The following is a 19,647-nucleotide window of genomic DNA, read 5'->3' as shown; positions in this document are numbered from 1 at the left end:
TGCTCTAGTTACTGTGTGTGATAAATTCACCTGGGATTACAATGCAGCACTTTGTTTTGGTTTGACAAGAAACATTATAGCTTCACAGTCAACTATATAACCACATAAAATGTGGAATTACATCATCTCACAGTAATGCACTTGGACCTAGGGTAAACAGTACAGGTACAAGAGCTATAAAACATATACACGGCTCCTTTAGAAGTTGTGGGGAGCCGTCAAGGAAGGTACAAGTGGCCTTCCAGGCCAGCTTCCTCCCCGGGAGCCCGCAGGACGATAAACGAGGTTAGGTAGTTGTAACAACTAACAAACTGAGGGCGAAATGGAGCACAGATGGGGGGAAGAATGTGGGATGTCAGGATAGAGGAGGGCACTAAACAACATGGGTGTTTTTATTGCATAATGGTAAATCAGAGCAGAGAAGTGGACAGGTAGAAGCCCTGGAGGCTTGTTCTCCAGCGTCAGTATTCGTCAGCGGTGGGCTAATGAGTGGTGGTCCTGTGGCCGACCACACACACAAACATCAATCCTGGGTTGTACTGTACAATGGTTAGGACATCTCCTCGAAGAGCGGTTCGCCATAGGACCCCAGCAATCGGGCCAATTTTGAGAGCGAAGCCGAAAAGATGTTCTCATTTGTTGACACATCAGCAAGGTCATCTGAACAGCCCAAAAGGCAAGGATGGTAAAAGGTAAAAAGAAGGGAAAAAAGAAAGAAAGAAAGAGGGAAGGTAAAACGGAGAGGAGGGGAAATGAGATGTGCTATTTCATTTGTCCCCCCTCCCTCCCCCCCACTGCTCCAACCTCTCAAAAAAAAAAAAAAAAAAGGAAAAGAAGAGGAAATGCAGAAATGGAGGAAGCTTTCTAGGCAGGAACTCTGTGCGTTGAAAGATGGGCCTGCCAGAGCAAACACGGCAGCGCTCTGCATTAAGCAGCCCCAGAGCCTTGCTCGCTCTTCCCTCCGTGCCCTCCCCCAGCCCCCCCCCCACTCTCACCCCCACCCCCACCCCCCACAAAGGCAGTTGCCTCTCATTGATGATTTGCCTCTCACTGATGATTTGCCTCTTCATTACTAATTGATTATCGCCAGAGTGGGAGAAGCTCATTAGGGGCGAGTGCTGAATACTGCAGCTTCACGCTGACATTTCTGGCCCGCGTAATGACTGTGTGACGTCTCCTCCATCTCTCTGCGAGACAGACTGTGCCAAGCAGGTGGCGAGGGGAGGTAAGGAGGCTGCCTGACTTATGGGACATCAGTCTGGGAGATGGAGATGTGCAGAATAGGCATCAGCCTGCGAAGTCGGGGCCGGCTGTCTTGAGGGCAAGACAGGCGGCATTGTGATGAGAAACCAAAAATGAATACCGCCCAACTGAGAAATGGTTTGGGTCCCACTTGACCAAAAACGATATGGGTTTTCCGTTGCCATTGACTTAACTGGACCCACGAATGCTAATATATCTCGATCAATAATTAATAGCGACTGCGCACAAAGAACCTCATGTGACAGGTACATCCTGCAGGGATGACGGAATGGCGAGCATGGCCCTCAAGGTTACAGTGGGGACATACCTGGAAAGTGACCGAATTCTTTGAAAAACTCGTCTCCAAGCCCACTTATCAGCATCAAGCATCAATCAGTCAATCAGCCCCTGGGAGCGATAGAACCTCTCCAATCAAAGAAGAGAGGAGCAGTGTTATTTACAATTAGCAGACGCTCTTATCCAGAGCGACTTACAGTAAGTACAGCAACATCCCCCCAAGGCAAGTAGAGTGAAGTGCCTTGCCCAAAGACACAACGTAATTTTGAACGACCGGGAATTGATCCGGCAATCTTCTGATTAGTAGTCCGAGTCCCTCACCGCTCAGCCACCTGACTCCCCATGTTAAGCCCACCCCTCGTGCTCCACTTCCCTTCACAAGCCCCTGGGCACCTTCTGCCAGCCTGGCAGCTAGCCCACCACACACTAAAGGTATAATATCTCGTCATTGTTATTGACATAGCACGAGTAGGAGACGAGAAGAGGACACCCTCCCCTCCTCCTCTAAAACAAACAGCCCATAACGTGTTCCCTGGGCCGGGGCACTTAGAAACACTCACTCCCTCCTCTCCTCTCTGCTACTGTAATAGCCTGGCCACTTACAAACACTCCTCCTCTCCTCTCTGCTATTGTAGGAGGGCTACAGACAAATCCAGAGAGCCGCAACACAACACAGTTGGAACAATGTATTCACTCACCTGAAAACCATGTAGCGTATAGCTCCTTGTAAAAGACAAATACTCACCAATGTTATGGATTCATGACTGACTGAATGAATGAGTCACATATTGAAAAGGACTTTGCTGACGATTTCATTCGAGGACTGCCAAACTGTGGCATCTTTGTTTTTGCCTCACTGAATCTCCATTCTCAATCCACAGCTAGAGTGCGCACGGTTCTTTGCAGACTTGTTTGTACTGAATGTTCTGCACCGCAGACCATACTGTATACTGTAGACGCGCTGTTCTTTTATATAACACCTAGGCATAATTCTTTTGTGGGTCATTCCACATAACAAAAACTTGGCTCCTGTAACTACTGTGGCAACCTGGACAACTATGAAATTGTGTGAGTGTGTGCGTTGTATGAAAGGGATTATGCGTGAGTCGATAAGATCTTACTTCCATAGCTATATACTCCTTTCCTTATCTCCAGTCCCTTCCCCTAGCAGTTGTGTCTCCAGTTATTCAGGTTCCCTCATCCTATGGTTCAATCCCCCCCAGGTCCCCTTCACCATCCACTCCAGGTTTTCTTCACCCCAGGTCACCTCCACCCTAGGTCCCCACGCCCAGGTCCCCCCTCCACCCCAGGTCACCTCCACCCTAGGTCCCCACGCCCAGGTCCCCCCTCCACCCCAGGTCACCTCCACCCTAGGTCCCCACGCCCAGGTTCCCCCCTCCACCCTCCACCCCAGGTCACCTCCACCCTAGGTCCCCACGCCCAGGTTTCCCCCTCCACCCTCCACCCCAGGTCACCTCCACCCTAGGTCCCCAAGCCCAGGTCCCCCCTGCACCCTCCACCCCAGGTCACCTCCACCCTAGGTCCCCTACTCCCAGGTCCCCCCTACACCACATGTCCCGTCCCCCAGGTACCTTTCATCTCTCCCATGTCCAGGGTCTTCCCCAGCTGCTCCAGCAGGTCTGCGCGGGCTGCGTTCTTCTTGTGCTTCTTGCCGTCGTAGTGCTGCTGCGCCATACCCGGGTTGTTGAACCAGGCGTTGCATAGCTGGCAGTAGCGGTCCGAATCCCGGCGCTGCCGTGGCGAGGTCACAGGGGTCGTTTCTGGGGAGTTTTTTACTGGACTGGGCGGCACCTCTGCAGGGACACAGAGAACCAGAGAATGACGGCGTGAACAACACGCTCAGAGAACTACTTATAAGAGTTCTCTATCTGCCGAACGACGGGTTGCTTGCTGGCGGTTGACAGGACACGACGTGAGGTAAAAAAGGACGTCGTCTCACAGACATTGTACAGCAGACAAACTCACCGTCGGGTTGTGCCAAAACGAGGGGTTTTCTCTGTCAAACGCTTAAAGATGATTTCTCCTAAATGGAACTTGGCAAATGCGTGGGTAACCAAGCTTCACTCACGGCTGCCCACTTCAGACTTCATGCGTGACTGCCACCATTAACGCCCCCGACAAACAACTCACAGCACAGACGGAAACGTGGCAGTGCCGCGCAGCCCCGTCACAGTAATCACTCGCAACACTACAGTGCTGGGAGTGAGAGTCAGGTGGCTGAGAGGTTAGGGAATCAGGCTAGTAAACTGTAGGTCTCCAGTTCGATTCCCGGCTGAGCCAAAATGACGTTGTGTCCTTGGGCAAGGCACTTCACCTTACTTGCCTCAGGGGAATGTTCCTGTACTTCCTGTAAGTTGCTCTGGATAAGAGCGTCTACTAAATGTAAATGTGCTTGTCCCACCCTGTCTAAGTCAACATGTAGAATGAGTGGCCCATTCGAAAGAGAACAGATTTCATTAGATCCTACTGGGCCATATTTGTGTGCTGTGGCAGCTATTCTGAGGACACTGTGACCATAGAGTTGGATTGTCAGGGTTGTAAAAGCTATTGTCAGCACTCTGGTCCTCAGCTTAAAGGCAGGGTAGGTAATGTTGTTGAGAAGCACTTTTTGACAAATTTTGTGAAATAAACATCACATCTTGATAGCAACCAATAAATCTAAAGGTTTGACTGTAAAGGGAAATCAATCGAATACCTTTGGGTGTCTCAGGATTGTTATAAACACAATCAACCATTAAGGTTGGACCACCACTAATGATTGGACAGCATTCAGACTGAATGCAATGATTGGACGGGCTACTTGTCTGTCTGTCTACCTACCTCCCGGCAGTAGTCAGGTAGCGCGTTCATGCATTTTGGTGGCTTTTAAGAGAAGGGGTGGTATATTTGGGATTGAATCCCTTCAAACTCAAGCTAAAATGTCTAGGTTTGCAAAACATGCCTATCCTGCCTATAACTAGTTAGGTTTACAGGTCCATGACTAACTCTGCTCCAGTCACCCAGTCAAACCCTGATCACAGCAGAACTATTCACATGAATGATATAACAACTACAGGTAAATGTTCCATTGTTTAAAGATAGTAACAAAACCAGGACACTACACAGTAGAAAAACAATAAGAAAGGTGAGAGGTAGACATGCTTGTTTTCTCAATCTTCTCTGTTTTGTCACTTATGGACACGACATACATGACGAAGCAACTAGCCCCCTGCTCTACACAGAATCCCATTCAGCCCATAAAATACTGCAGCAGAAAAGAAGACAAGCCAATATGAAAGCATGGAATTAAGTGTCTGTAGGAGCTGAAAATCAAAGAGTGTAAAATGTATATCGTTTGTGGGGGGATGACAATAGGGGCAGGAGAACAAAAGGCTAGGGAGATTACTCGTGTGGAAAAAAAAAAAAAGGAAAAAAAAAGGAAGACAATTCGTTCAACATGAAGACAAGCCTCCTGCTTTTCCTTTGCTTGAGCACACATGCTGATTCAAACTTCTCTAATTGCATCCTTTTACCCTCTCACCATCTAGTAAGCGGAGTTTGCCCCTGGAAGCGAAAGACGTGAACGAACCTCGCTTTCACAAGCCGTTGTTGGAAAGTGGTGTGTCATTTTCACTGGCAAACACATCAGGCAGTTTGTCTCATCTGCATCAAGTGTGTTTGTGCGCGCCGTGTGACGTGCTGCAAAGGACGAGGTTTTGGACAGCACTGGGATTTTCCATGCTCATCTTTGATTCATCTGACACCCAAACAAGCCCATTCTGTATATAACATCATCTAATATGCAATACCCTTGAGAGAGGATCCCTTCTTCTTATTATTACTTTTGAGCACTGAATAGTCCTCGTTTTGAGACTACGGCACTGACTTAATCCGACACAGAGAAATCCTCTCATTCAGCGAGACTGCCCAGATATGTGGCGTTTTGTGTGCTAGAGGACCATGTACCATGTGCCTGGACCATGTGCCCACCATTCCCTGAATAATTGACAGGGCCAGTTTGGTGTCACTTCCAGCTGTGCCTGTGACATTTACAACGCCAAAAAAACACATAGCTCCCCCGGGCTCAGTTCATGGAAGCAAATGATTGTCATTAGATTCTTTCTGCTGCTTTACATTTCAAAAGAGAGATACATGGCTATGGAATCACTATAACCTAATCACGATGACCTGTTTTTTTTAAAGCCCTTGAGAAGCCCTTTAGGAGAAGGGTTTATGTGTATATGTTTGTGTGTGTGTTTAATATATATATATATATATATATATATATATATATATATATATATATATATATATATATATATATATACAATCTTTTTTTTTAAAGATTTTTTTTTTGTACAAAATGTCATTTTTAGACGACAACTAAAGCCTAAATGTTTCATTTCCCTGATATGACAGGCCTTCTTCCCCTTGACATGAGCAGAGCCTCCTGAAGCCTGGGTGTGATTATCTGCTGAACCACAAAATAGAGGTCGTAAAGGGAGGCTGAGTGCTCCTGCCCATGTGTCTGTGTCGTGACACCAGCAGCAGCCACAGGTGACATATCATACCATCGACCGGGCAGCTCCCAAATTTAGAGAAACCATCCATCACTTGGAAAAAAAAAATTTTTTCCGAAAGTGAAGGCATTTGGAGGCCAATGCGAGCCATTTTCTGCTGTGTATTCACTGATGTTTGTGTCTGAAGCAAGATAGAGAATTATTGATATGTTTTATTCTGAAGTACGTTCAAAGGTTAGATATGTGTTGTGTACATATTTCAAATTTCAACATTTTTAAGAGAAACATTTAGACTCTAGATAGATACTAATGGGCCCATGATGTACAGATTCCCTAAATACTAGAAATAGTGATGGTTAACTGAGTAGATGTGTTTGTGGCAGACTGTTAGCGAGCCGTAAAAGCAGAACATAAATCTCCAAGTATCTATTAAAGAAATTACATGATACAGAACTGATACAGAAATTCATAACAACTTCATTCACAATGAAGATGCATGTTCAGACAGGCTAGCAATGCAGCAGTAGCTGAACACCATTACTCATCCTCTCTTCAGGGTATCATGGTCTGGGGGCCAGATGTAATCATAGCTAGTTTTTCATGCTTAATATCCTTCTAGTCCACCTCCCTATATATTTAGATATTTAGAAAATATCATATAATTTGTTTAACTCCACAACAATCTCCAACCTTAACTATCAGTAAACCCTAGGTCGTCATCCTGATTATCATTCCACTGGGCATCATCCTTCTGCTTATCATCCCACTGGTTATCATTCCACTGGGCATCAACCTTCTGCTTATCATCCCACTGGTTATCATTCCACTGGGCATCAACCTTCTGCTTATCATCCCACTGGTTATCGTTCCACTGGGTTTCATCCCTCTGTTTATCATCCTGCTTACAATCATTCCACTGGGCATCAACCTTCTGGGTTATCGTCCCACCGGGTTTCGGCCCACTGCTTGTCATCAAACTGTTTATCATCTCATTGGTAATCATCCAACAAGACATCATCCTGCTGGGTTATCATACTACTGGGTTATCTCTGCTCTTTATCCTTGCCAGGGGAGGCCTCCTCCCCATTCAGCCCCATCTCTGTGACTGTGGGATAACAGCCCTGCTTCCAGATAACAGCACAGTGGGGTGGGTGCCCTCTCCCAGTATTTAGAGCATCATTAGAACCATGCTGTTTCCATCCCTGTGTGCTCTTTGAGGCAAGCTGGGGAACCGAGGCTAGCCTGGCCATCGTCCCTCTACCCCGTCCCTTGGCACTCGTCCCCAGCCCCGCCCCAGAGGGGCAGATGGGTGTCCAGGCTGCCTCGGTCAGCCTGTGACAATGTATCGACACACCCACTGTGTGGAAGGCACTTTAAAATCACTTAGAAGGCCATCAATTCTCCAGTGCGGCAGGGGAAGGATATTTATAGCGTCTTGGATTAGAGAACAACAAAAGAGAAAACGGGGGTACCCATGGAGAGAAAGAAAGAGAGATAGAAAGAGGGAGGGAGGGAGGGAGGGAGGGAGGGAGGGAGGGAGGGAGGGAGGGAGGGAGGGAGGGAGGGAGGGAGGGAGGGAGGGAGGGAGGGAGGGAGGGAGGGAGGGAGGGAGGGAGGGAGGGAGGGAGGGAGGGAGGGAGGGAGGGAGGGAGGGAGGGAGGGAGGGAGGGGGGAGGGAGAGAAATGGAGGACAAGAGAAAGGGACAGAGAGAGGGGGAGACCGAGAGAGAGAGCGCGAGAGAGCTAGAAACCGAGCGGGTGTGCGTAACCTTCATTCGTCAAGGGCAGAGCAGGATCTGTGATTGGTATAGGTGGTACAAAGAGGTGTGAAAGAAACAATGAGCCGGAGAAGAGGATGCTTTCTTCTTCTGTGGAAATGGTGACGGCAAAGGCTGGCTCTGTTTGCTGTCATGAGAGAGCATGGATACTCGTAGAGGGCGGAAAGGCTGTGTGACTCATCTATATGACCTAGTAGAGTCTGATACATAGCTGCATCACTCCTTCAGATACATAAATGCTTTCACTCCTCTACTGAGGAAGGTTGTCTCATGTTTCATAACATGAGGCAATGAATCTCTTTAATGAGTAAACTAGCAGTCCTATTTTCAGTTTGGAAAACCAAAATATCTGCAAGTATTTGTGTCGTTGTTTCGTATCATGCTGTAGTGGTCACTGTAGAGTGTGTGTGTTTTATTGGTGCTGAACAAAAGGGATATGAATCCTGCAGTCAGGCAAATGGTGTTCTTGCACCATCATCAAGTCAATGAGACTTCACATGAGTTCTGTAGTTAGCTAGCAGCCCCACAGTCAGTCTGTTTGATATTGTTATTTGTTAGCTGTTTGGTCTTTGATGGGAAATATATAATTTCATGAAATCATTTAACGTCTCCACTCCAGTCTTACATCATCCATAAACAATGTATTTTTCCAGTCAAATGTGTTATGTTGTTACATTAGGATAGCTTGAACTTGAGCCTGATACAGTTACTGGAACTCTAAGACATTTTTGGTGGAGATATCATTAATTCACAGATTCCTTTTTACCCCGAGGGGGTGCATAAATACATTCAAGATGCACTGTAATCCAGTCTGCATGAAAAAAAGCATGGTAGGCGAAAGGTTGAAAAAGGCCATTTCCCTTTCATCCTAACAATCATTATGGAAATACACTGAAACAACTACATATGCTGGTATCATACTGCATTTAGTTTAAAAGCTCCAAAAGCAAAATAAACAGTATCATCTTTCTATAGCCTTTCTGTGTACACAGAGTGACGTGTAAAATGCAGCCTTCGTGAGAGCAAACAGTTCTGAAAATCGGGTGAGATTCAGCATCTCATGGATCAAAAAGAGAAGGATCAAAGCGCTCTGAATCCATGCAGTTATCTTTTCCTACAATGCTTTTCCCTATTGGGCTTTCCACCCCCCCCTGCCTTTTGCCCCCCCCCCCCCCCCCCCCCCCCCCCCCACTGTACAACTGACGAAACTAAATATTTTCTCAGAACACGTCTTCACCTTGCCTCTGAGGCCACGACCACAGCAAGCTGTGCGGTTCATCAAATAATCAAAACAGGCTCTTCCTGCTGGGTCTTACTGTAGCTCTGTAGACACCCAGCGCTTATTATAGATCAAAGTCTTTGGACGTTTGGCCAGTATTTCATCGATGGATATGACACAGATAGTGGTTATTTAAGAGTGCAGCATTGTATTGTGATGGGGATGGCATTTATGTTCCTCAACTGCAGAATGCAATCTAGAATTAATACAGCACTTATCTAAATGGAGGAAAAATGTATTGAAGCATCACAAAGGGTTGTAAAAGACATTCAGAGCTGCAGCTTTTGTGCTCATAGCCTGCTGACTCTTGGAGACAGGCCAGGAATTTCCCATATAAGATGGAAACTATGCTTTCAATACCCGCTGAGCCATTCGGGGAATAGGACATACTCTATAAGCGCCAGTGTTTGTATAAGAATACTAATAGGAAATGAACGACTCATTCACTCCTAACCAAGTCGAAGAGCACAGTACAGAAGCACGAGAAACTGAAATGCTCACTGTGTTAACGATTCAAAAAAGATGTGAACACGCATGCCGTATGTGGGTCACTGAATCCACATGTTCTTGTTGCCATGTCCTGAAGGCCTAAACTGAAAGAGCAAAATCGTTTACACATGCTCACATATGCCGTGTGTGTATGCTTTACGATAAGAATCCTAAACATGTGATGACAAGGAGAGAGAAAAGAAGTATGAACCTTAAAATACCTTGCTTTCTTCTTTCTTTCTTTCTTTCTTTCTTTCTTTCTTTCTTTCTTTCTTTCTTTCTTTCTTTCTTTCTTTCTTTCCTTCCTAGCCTCCTCTCCTCTAGGATGTTGTGTGCAAAGTCATACAGAATTTCACTTAATGTACAGTGGAATGTTAAATAGGAGCCTGTTAGTGGCTCCACTAACACGAAAGGACACACTTTAAAAGTATTTGAGCCAGAACCATGGATCAATCATCCTCTGAATGAAAGCAGCAGGTGTTTGGATTGAATGTGAGTATTGGACCTGGGGGGTGAGTGTTGTGTCTGGGGTGAGTGTTGTGTCTGGGGTGAGTGTTGTGTCTGGGGTGAGTGTTGTGTCTGGGGTGAGTGTTGTGTCTGGGGTGAGTGTTGTGTCTGGGGTGAGTGTTGTGTCTGGGGTGAGTGTTGTGTCTGGGGTGAGTGTTGTGTCTGGGGTGAGTGTTGTGTCTGGGGTGAGTGTTGTGTCTGGGGTGAGTGTTGTGTCTGGGGTGAGTGTTGTGTCTTAGCGTAGTGTCTGGTTGAGACTGGTTGAGTACCCAGCTGTCCTATTGGCTAGAGCAATGTTGTCCTGGGAGACGGTTGGTTAAAAGGGATGCACTGTGCCACCCCGCTAACATTCCTCAAGTAGAAATCGAATACTGTGGATTTATCTTCCTGACATGTTTTACTTCAAGCCCCGGCGTGCCACTCCTCTCAAACGAACGAAGGTCCCAGCCAAGACCTACTTCATCAGTTTGGAGAGATAAAAAAAGGCAGTTACTGTTAACTCTGCTCGTCAGTTTGCTGTGTGACAGGAAGAATGTTCTGTACTGTGAGTGCTCTGGGGAAATTTTCTGTCAAGAACAGGATGCTAGTCACTGTCACTGTTTAGGTAAAATGGCTCACATTCAAACAAATGGCCAGTGGAAGTTACCCATTATTTGATCTGTTTCCTTGGCTATTCCTATGCCTATTCTGCATTTGGAGGGTGTGCCGTTCTAAATGTGGGTAGAGAAACAAAATGATGTGTTAGTACTCCTGTGTCGTGGCTGTCAGGTTGGGAGGAGGGTTAGGCAGCCTGGCCTGTGTCAGAGCGATTGATGGCTAAGTCCATTCCTCCCTCAGTGAGGCACACCGTGGCCACTGTTCTGAACCACTGGCCACAGATGGCACATTTAATGACTGTATCTGTCTTTGACATTGAAGGAAAAAAGTCAAGAAACAGCAAAGCAGGGGGCTCTCCTCTAAACTCAGTCAGCAGATTAAGTTAGATTTATATAATCTTTAGAATAAATTTTCATTTTTTTTTTTTTTTTTAACATTTACATTTAGTCATTTAGCAGACGCTCTTATCCAGAGCGACTAACAGTAAGTACAGGGACATTCTCCCCAAGGCAAGTAGGGTGAAGTGCCTTGCCCAAGGACACACCGTCATTTAGCACGGCCATGAATCGAACCGGCAACCTTCTGATTAATAGCCCGACTCCCTATTCAGGATAGTGCACTTTATGAAATGCAAACGCTAAACTGGTTACTGTGGCTTACAGGTGGTAGAAAGTTCAGTGTAGCAAGTTCCCTCGAGGTATCTGGTTTCCCCTGAGGTGTATAGTACCAACATTCAGTAACACTGAACAGCAAGGCAGTTGTGATGTTATTTGACATGACTCAAATCACAACATCCCGTTAAGGGAAATCAAGCAATTGTCACAGATTGCATGCAGTGCTGTTGACTAGAGATCTACAGACGAATGTCTTTGTTGGATTGTGGTGCTGTGCTCCTGTTTGCCTGGGGTAATCCCCTGGAGCTACCCAGGCAGCGAGGGGAGGGGGCGGGGGAGGGAGAAAGGTCAGGCTCCTTAACGCCTGAGGAGAACTGCAGGGCCATGGCTCATTCTGCAGCCCCCCTCCCCTCACCTCCACCTCCCTCTCCATCTGCTCATCCACCTCCGTTCTCCACCCCTCCTCCTCGCTCCTCCTGCCCCCTCCACCTCCCCTATCTCTGCACCCTCTTCATCGCTCCTTTCCTCTCGCTCTCCATCTGCTCCCCCACCCATTCCCTGCGGAAGCTCACCCGACGTCATGTCATACAATCAAATGCTTTACAGTCGCGGTCGTCGAGGATACATCCACCATGCAAACAACCCCAGAACACAGTGTATGGAGGAGTGCAAGTGTCTGGAGAGTGATAAAGGATGCGTTGGCCAGCGTGAGTGTGCGATACGTCGCAAGAAACGACAACACTTGTGCCATCGGATAGTGCAGACCAAGAGATCCACATCAAGTACACACGCATACGCACACTTGAGACAGAGACCGTCGTTTTGTTATTCCAAACCGTCGCTCCTCCGTCGGACGCCTCTACCATTTCCTCTTCCTGTCTCCCGGTGAGGCTGGCTCATGGCAGCCCACAACGTGGAGTGACTTCTGACTCTCCTTTCTTTGTGGGTCAATTAGAGCCGAGGGCAAGGAAGTGAGGGTGGACACTGATGTGCAATGAAAGGGTGACACAGCAGGCTTAACACACTGCCCTCCCTCCCTCCCCTCGCCATGTCACTGTGCTGTGAGAACTCAGGGGTGGAGGAGGAGAGTGTTCTGAAACACGGCCCACTCAGAACAACGCCCCCCAGGCTGCACATCCCTGTACGCAGACAGTGTTTAGCTTTGGAGCTTTGATTTAGAACTACAGTACCCATAAGGCAACATTTAGACCACAGAATCTGTTTATAAATGCATCCACAGAGACAGAAGAAGGCCTCTCAGGGTAATGTAGTCATACTTGTTTGGGTTGGACCAGAATGGTTTTTCCCAGTAATTGCACATCTACACACATCAGCATTAGTATAAAAGGGAACAGTCCCTGAAATACAATTAACTGGAAACTTCAACAAGATTAAACAATAAACCTAAAACGACATGAAATCCCAAACAATAAAAACGAAATGACCCATATCCGTATTTCTCTATCCTTCTGTTCCTCTCCCTGCAAAGCGAGTTGACATTGTCATACTTTTTCAGTTTCCCTTCATTTCCAACGTGACCAGCTTTCATTACTCTCTCAACTGCCAATTTGTAAACAGTGAGCAGCTGTAGAGGTTTACAGAAGCTGCCAAACTTCCTTCACCTCGAGGTGAAGAGCAGACGATAATTAAATATAAACAAAACAGAGGAAGCTCACCACTGCTAATATGCTACAATAGTTAGCAAAGTGCTGCTATCCCTCCAGGAACCTGTTGCTCTAACCAGTGCTATCTGCTCTCATTACAGAGCGACTCCCCCCCCACACACACACACACACACACACACATACACACATACACAGCTTGAATACTGAAGCATGAGTCTAGTATGCATTCAGAAAATGTGTTAACTGCATGTCTAAATACCTTTTTTTTACTGAAAAGAGTAACTCAATGATTGGCACTGAGATGGAGGGAGAGAAGGGAGGCAGGGAGAGAGAGAGAGAGAGAGAGACAGAGAGAGAGAGGTAAAGTGGGAAAAAGAGAAAGAGTGAAAGAGAAAGAGATAGAGGGGAGAGAATGATAGAGAGGGAAAGGGCAGAGAAAGGAGCGGAGGAGAGAGGGCGAGGGAAGGAGGCAGAAAAGGACAGAGGAAGAGGGAGAGACTGAGAAAGAGAGGCAGAGACACAGAGAGAGAGAGAGAGAGCAAGAGAGAGGAAGAGAAAAAGAGAGGAAGATGGATAGGCAAAGAAAGAAGGGGAAAGAGAGGGAGAGAGTAAGGGAGGAGGGAGACGTCCACATGCGCTGTGAGAGGCGCCTACCTTTGGCTGTGATGGCGGGCTGCTCCCCCAGAAGCAACTTCAGTCTCTTGGCGTGGATTTTACCCTGGTAATGTGACTGTGCCACCACCGCGGAGGTGAACGACATGTTACACAGCGTACAGCACTTGTTCTTGTCCACGTCCCCCTCCTCGCTGCCCTGAAACACAGACACACAAGGCTACAGGTTGAGCGAACACAACTTTGAGGGACAGCATCACGACATGGCTCGGCCCGAAGAGCTAGCCAAAAGTGATGCGTCGACTCAGACGCTGATGAGCCCACCAGGACCTCAGCAGGGTTCAAGCGCTTAGGGTTTTCATCTTTCCAGGGAAAAGCCTTGAGGCAGTTATCTCCTATGTGATCCCTAAACATTAGTGTGAATGCCAAAACTTGAGAGTATGATACAATTCATTGCTCCTGCAAACTATGTTGTGAGTGGGTATGTGTGAAAGAGAGACACACAGAGAGAGAGAGAGAGAGAGAGAGAGAGAGAGAGAGAGAGAGAGAGAGAGAGATCGGAGACAGAGAGAAACAGAAACAGAGATGGAGAGAGACAGAGACTTACGCAGAGACAGGAATAGCTAAAGATGCAGAGAGAGAAACGGATACAGACAGAGATGCAGACAGAGATACAGAAAGGCAGACAGAACCAAGAACACAGATACAGAGATAGAGACACAGCGGACGAGCGAGACACAGAGAGAGACAGAGGGAGCAGCACGGGAACTCAAGACAGGCAGATGTACAGTGAACACGTCAGTAAACTCCAACAGCGACAGACGAGAGGAGCAATTTGACACTCCTGGCCGACTAAGTCATTAGTTTCTTGGTGGGATGCAAATGGAGACTATTCAGCGGAGAGAAGAGAACGGAAGAGAAGCTGAGAGATGGCAGGCCCTCTCCCTGTGGCTCCATATGTGCAGAGAAGCACATTACCCTGAGAGAGCAATCAGGGACAAAGTGGAGAGGTCAGAGAGAGATGGATGTCGCCGTTTCTGTTGGGAAGAGAAGGCTAACCTCGGGGGTCAGGGTGGGGGTCAAGGATGGGTCTGACAGGCAGGCAGGGAACAAAGATTGTTCCGGCTCAAACTTTCCATGCTGCTTACAACATTCTCTCCTCGAGGAACGGTCTTTAACACGGCGCGATACCGCAGAGCCACGAAGAAATGACTCGGTCTGTCAGGACTAGACAGTACACATTTCACAGTTTTATTGCCCATGACTGCGGCGCGTCTGGATTGTGTGTGCGCGTTTGCGTGCGTGCGTGTTTGTGTTTGTGCAGTCTCTGTTGTCCTCCGGTTACAGAGCATGGCAGGGGGAAGTGGACTGACGTGCACACTGTGACAAAAGACTCCGCTGTAAGGCACAGCCACACATGACATGACACCCAGCAAAACAAACACAAGTCCAAACACAGGCGTGAGTGACAAGTAGCTGCCGCCAGAAGCCAGGGCTGGACGGATGGATTGAAGCATCCTTAATGGGGCACAATGCACACACGGTTGACTTTTAGAAGGGAGACAGAGAAAAACACTCGATTTTGGGCGAGGTCTTATTTACTGCATGACTATGGAAGGACAATGAACAGCTCCCTCTCTCCCTGCGTGTGTTCGTGTGTGTGTGTGTGTGTGTGAAGAATGCAAGAACAAGGGTATGCCTGCGCACTACTGCACTGTGAGTCACTCTGTGACACACAGCACCACACATGCACACACGCACACACACACACACCACCCCTCCTCCCACGGTTGGTCCTGTCCTTCAGTGATTCTCTCTCTCTGTCTCTGTCACTCCTTTTCGTTTTCTCTTTTTCCCACTTTCCCCCCCAACTGTAGTCAAGGTGAACGCACACCAGCGGTGATTTTAGGATGTTACTTTATTTGTCTTTGTGAATGAAAGCATTCCAAATGAGACTAAATAAAACATATGGCACAAAAAGCATTATTTCACAGTTAATGAAAATTGTAATTGCTCGAAATGTAACTAACTCCGACTAAGCAGGTTGACGGCGTGGTACCCTGTATGTGAAACATTGTGTGGCCCTTTAGTAAAAGAACATTAAAGGAAACTGTCATATGAATCGGTCTGTATATACAAAGCCCTATGCCAGCGAAATGTGCTGCCATCCGTAAAGAATTCTTTACGTTCCCCCCAAAAAAGACCATGACTCATCAGAACAGAAGAGATATCATCTTGACTATATTTCAGTGCAACGTATCATTTGACGTCTCTGTAATCTCTCAAAAAGCAAAGTGGAGAAATGATTGGACTTGTGCATGGCATGTAGTCTACTGCTTTGCTGCAGTGTGTTGCTGCGTGCGACATACGTTGCAGCTCTGTTGAACTCCTTATTCCCATTCATGTGAGGCATAATAAAATAATCTTTTTGATTTGCAACCAGTAAATTCTCTTTGCTGTCAACGCCCAGCTGCACATTCTCATCTGGGATTTCACCGAGCAGCAGATCCAACTTGCCCAACTAGTGTTTGTGGCATCTGAAAAAGATATTCGATATGTCTCACCAGACCAGCACCCTACCACCACACACTCCCAGACCAGCCGGCCAGTCCCAGGATAGTGTTTTCTCAGTGTTATCAGTGGACCAAGGTCTGGATCTCCGGTTTGGTAGGGTTGGTTCTGGGTTGTACTGAGTATGGTCGGGCTGTGTTGGACTGGGCTGAGCTAGTCTGCGTTGGGCTGGGGCTTGGTTGGGTTGACCTAGGTATGGGTATGCTGTGTTGGGCATTGTTTGGGTTGGGTTGGACTGGGTTGGGTTGGGGCTGGGTTTTACTGGGTATGGGTATGCTGTGTTGGGGTGTGTTGGGTATGGTTGGGTTGGACTGGGCTGGGTATGGTCTGGCTGCCTCGCATCTGCCCATGCCTGTCACATGTGACGCTCTTGAGGGGACAGGCCAGGGAACACTCTTTAGCTTATTTTCACTGCAGACAAAGAGGGAAGAGGAAATGGGACAGCCAAGCACAAGGGTATACCACCCACCAAAAGGAACAGTTGATCTTAATATAGAGTGGGACAAGGTAGACTACGGCTGTCTGACAGGCGTATATTTTAACCTTCACCTCAGACAAATGCCAGCACCAATAAAAGAGAGAGAGAGAGAGAGAGAGAGAGAGAAAGAGAGAGAGAGAGAGAGAGAGAGAGAGAGAGAGAGAGAGATAGGGATGGAGGGAGGGAGGGGGGAGAGAGAGAGAGAGAGAGAGAGGGGGGGGGGACTGGCTCCATTTGACAAAATGCCAGTGCAAGACTTCAAGGACAAATACTGGGAAGCATTGATAACTGAGTTTGCTCAGGTAGAAAAAGGTAGAAAAAGGTGCTCATGTAGAAAAAATGCCTCGTCTCGTCTCGTCTCGAATTGTTTACACTGATCCTTAGATGTACCTTTCACAGTATTTAAACTGTATGAAATGTCATTGCTATTTCAACTCATTTCTACAAATGAATTAGGGGCCTAAGGACTTTTCTCTCATCTTCATCCAGATCTGGAACATACAAAGTGGGTAATTACTAACAGCACAATGACTCTTCAGCCAGCAGAGAAGGGACTGATTTCAGGGGTTGTGAGTGGCTATGCCAGTACTGTGAGATCTTAGCTAGAGAGACACCCTGCTGATCCCATAGCAAGTTTAATTAGCTCAAAATGGCAGCATGATGAAAATGAGTTATAACTGTTTGGGAAAGCTAATCAGACTAACGCTCTTGAATGCATGGATGGATATGGAGATGGAGGGAGAGAGAGAGAGAACAAAGGCCATTCAGCTATAGCGGACCACTCTGGACTAATCTCTTGTTCGTAAGTGTGGAAGCGTGATTAAGTCTAATGAATAAACTGAAATGCAGACACAACTCTCAGTGTGAGGGAGGGTTAGGGTTAGGAGAGAGCCTCGTCTGAAACCACACCATGTGGGATTCACATTCACAGTATTACAGAATCTGGATGGAGAACTATGGATTGAATGACATCAGCAAAGAGTCAATAAACAGCTCAGTCCATACCGGATTATGAGACCATACTTCCTGTTTTTTAGGAATATAAGGCGCGTATCTACAAATAGCACCAGTGACTTTCACTGTTTAATACCAATCCCAGATTCAATGCTTTGAGGCATTTGCTCAAACACGGGCCGAGTGAGGTGAGAATAGCACCAACCATCTCTGATTGTTCAAAACACTGGGGAAAGGTGAGGCGCTGTTCCTCTATGAAGTGGGGGGCAGCTGATTCACTTCCTGCTTCCTGTCTCCATAATGAACGAGGTGCAGCCACAATGTAGTCCTTCTCACTCAGTGGCATGCTGGGAAATTGGTCTGCACAGCCATTTTAGCGTTTCCTTGGCTCCAGCTATACGTTTGCAAATGGTTCATTACCCTAAGATAGACCTCTGGTTACTACCTCCAATTCCTCCCAGCGTACAGCTGCCACTGCAGGCCATTGAGCGCTTGTGAAATCATAAATCACCATCTGATTACTGATGTAGCCCATCTCCAGACAATATATAAAATTCAAGCCACGCAGAAAAGTAGAATAGGAGCCAGAAGAAACTTCAAACTCATATTTTATTTTGCTCTGACAGTTGGGTCTGGTTACCCTTCCATTCAAATAGATTTCCCTCCAACCAGAATCTTGTCGGGCCAATCAATAACCGTTTATCTGACATGGGGATGGTTTAATGAGAGAACTGTAAAGAGGAGTGCCTTTGAGACATTTTTGTAAGACAACATTTTGTTGTTCTGAATGATTATATCTATTCAATTCTATCCAGTTGTGTCCGGAGGGATTTTGGTGTGCGCCCATTGATAATTCCCCTTGGAAATTGAATACTATCTGAGATATTCCAGACTCATCCACATTTTCTAAAATGCAGAGGCAATTAGGTGGTGATTAGGGGCAGGTGAGACATATTTTTGATCTGTTATAATTTATAGCATCTTCCTTAATTGCATATAATTTGGTTTTCATGTTCATTGGTCCCTCCCTGCCTTGCTGTTTCAGACTGCGTTCTCCAAATTTGTGTCCGCAGTACAGAATGTGGGGCTAGCCCCTTTCTCACAATGCAATGTCTACGTTGTACGTGGTAAAATATGAATATGCATGCACAGACTATCTGTGTATTCAATGTAGATAACACAAATTTGGTGCCAAGTGGAGCTGACAGCTTGTTGCCTCACTACAGCATCATTTTATTTGATTGGCTGGCATATCTGCCTGTCTGGTGTCAACAGTAGTCAGCAAGAAGAGCGAGATTGTCTCAGCTTCGCTCATGCTAGTTTATTTGATACAATGAATGAAGGGATCACATTCTAAAGCACAAGTCTCAAAGCATACATTTAATGGTTAAACTGTAATAAGTTTAAAGCTTTCGTGCACTTTGTGGATGTCCCTGCATGTGCGAACACCTGATGGAAGCAAGCCGCTCTGTTGTCAAAACTGTTTTGTGGGACCATACTGTTTGCTGACATGTTAAAAAAGCATATCAGTAGCAAGAGAGTATTGTAGCTTCACTGGTATGCAGCCCATCTTTCGAAGAAGTTGGTGCCCCACCCATTTTTTTACATACAAAAACACCACGGATAAAATGAATCTTTTGGAAAAATCTTAGGAAATGAACTTTTATTTCCTGAGACAAATTATATGGTTGTGGAGGTGAAAGTCCCTGATACTACCAAGTCGAGCAATCGAATTCCATAGCTCTGCTTCCAAGATGGAAGTACAGAAGTATTTATCCACTGCAGTACAGTTGGATGATTTCTCCTCCACGCTCTGCTACTACCAAGTACTGTCCTTAAGCATCACTCTAACAGCTGGTCAGTGAGTAATAGTTCTAGCAATGGGTCCTTAAAGTCTGTCAAGAGCTTTGACTATGAAGCCGTTTGCTTTGCGCACCTGGAAACTTTGAGATTCAAAGGGAGGCTCATTCTTATTCACTGTTTGTTTTGGCATGACATTCGCTTCTTAGGAAGGCGAGCTGCCAAACTCAACTGTGTTAGGGGAATCCAGCCCACCACACCACCATCTCAGCTGAGATATGACC

At 46.6% G+C, this 19,647-nt stretch overlaps 1 protein-coding gene across 1 annotated transcript in view; it reads right to left on the bottom strand.

The window, feature by feature from the left end:
* The window catches only part of zmat4a (zinc finger, matrin-type 4a), a 49,220-nt gene that overhangs the window by 4,459 nt on the left and 25,114 nt on the right, over positions 1-19,647 (bottom strand). Inside the window, exons 4-5 of the mRNA XM_084695293.1 lie at positions 13,603-13,759; positions 3,132-3,353 (exon numbers count right to left, since the gene is read on the bottom strand). Of these exons, the coding sequence (XP_084551419.1) occupies positions 3,132-3,353; positions 13,603-13,759 (379 nt within the window). The remainder of the gene's footprint in view (positions 1-3,131; positions 3,354-13,602; positions 13,760-19,647) is intronic.

The sequence above is a fragment of the Hypomesus nipponensis genome, chromosome 28 (assembly GCF_054491055.1).
Source record: "Hypomesus nipponensis isolate SF chromosome 28, ASM5449105v1, whole genome shotgun sequence".
NCBI classification, from domain to species: domain Eukaryota; kingdom Metazoa; phylum Chordata; class Actinopteri; order Osmeriformes; family Osmeridae; genus Hypomesus; species Hypomesus nipponensis.
The sequence above is the reverse complement of the archived record's forward strand: the minus strand, read 5'-3'. Positions and strand labels throughout refer to the sequence as shown.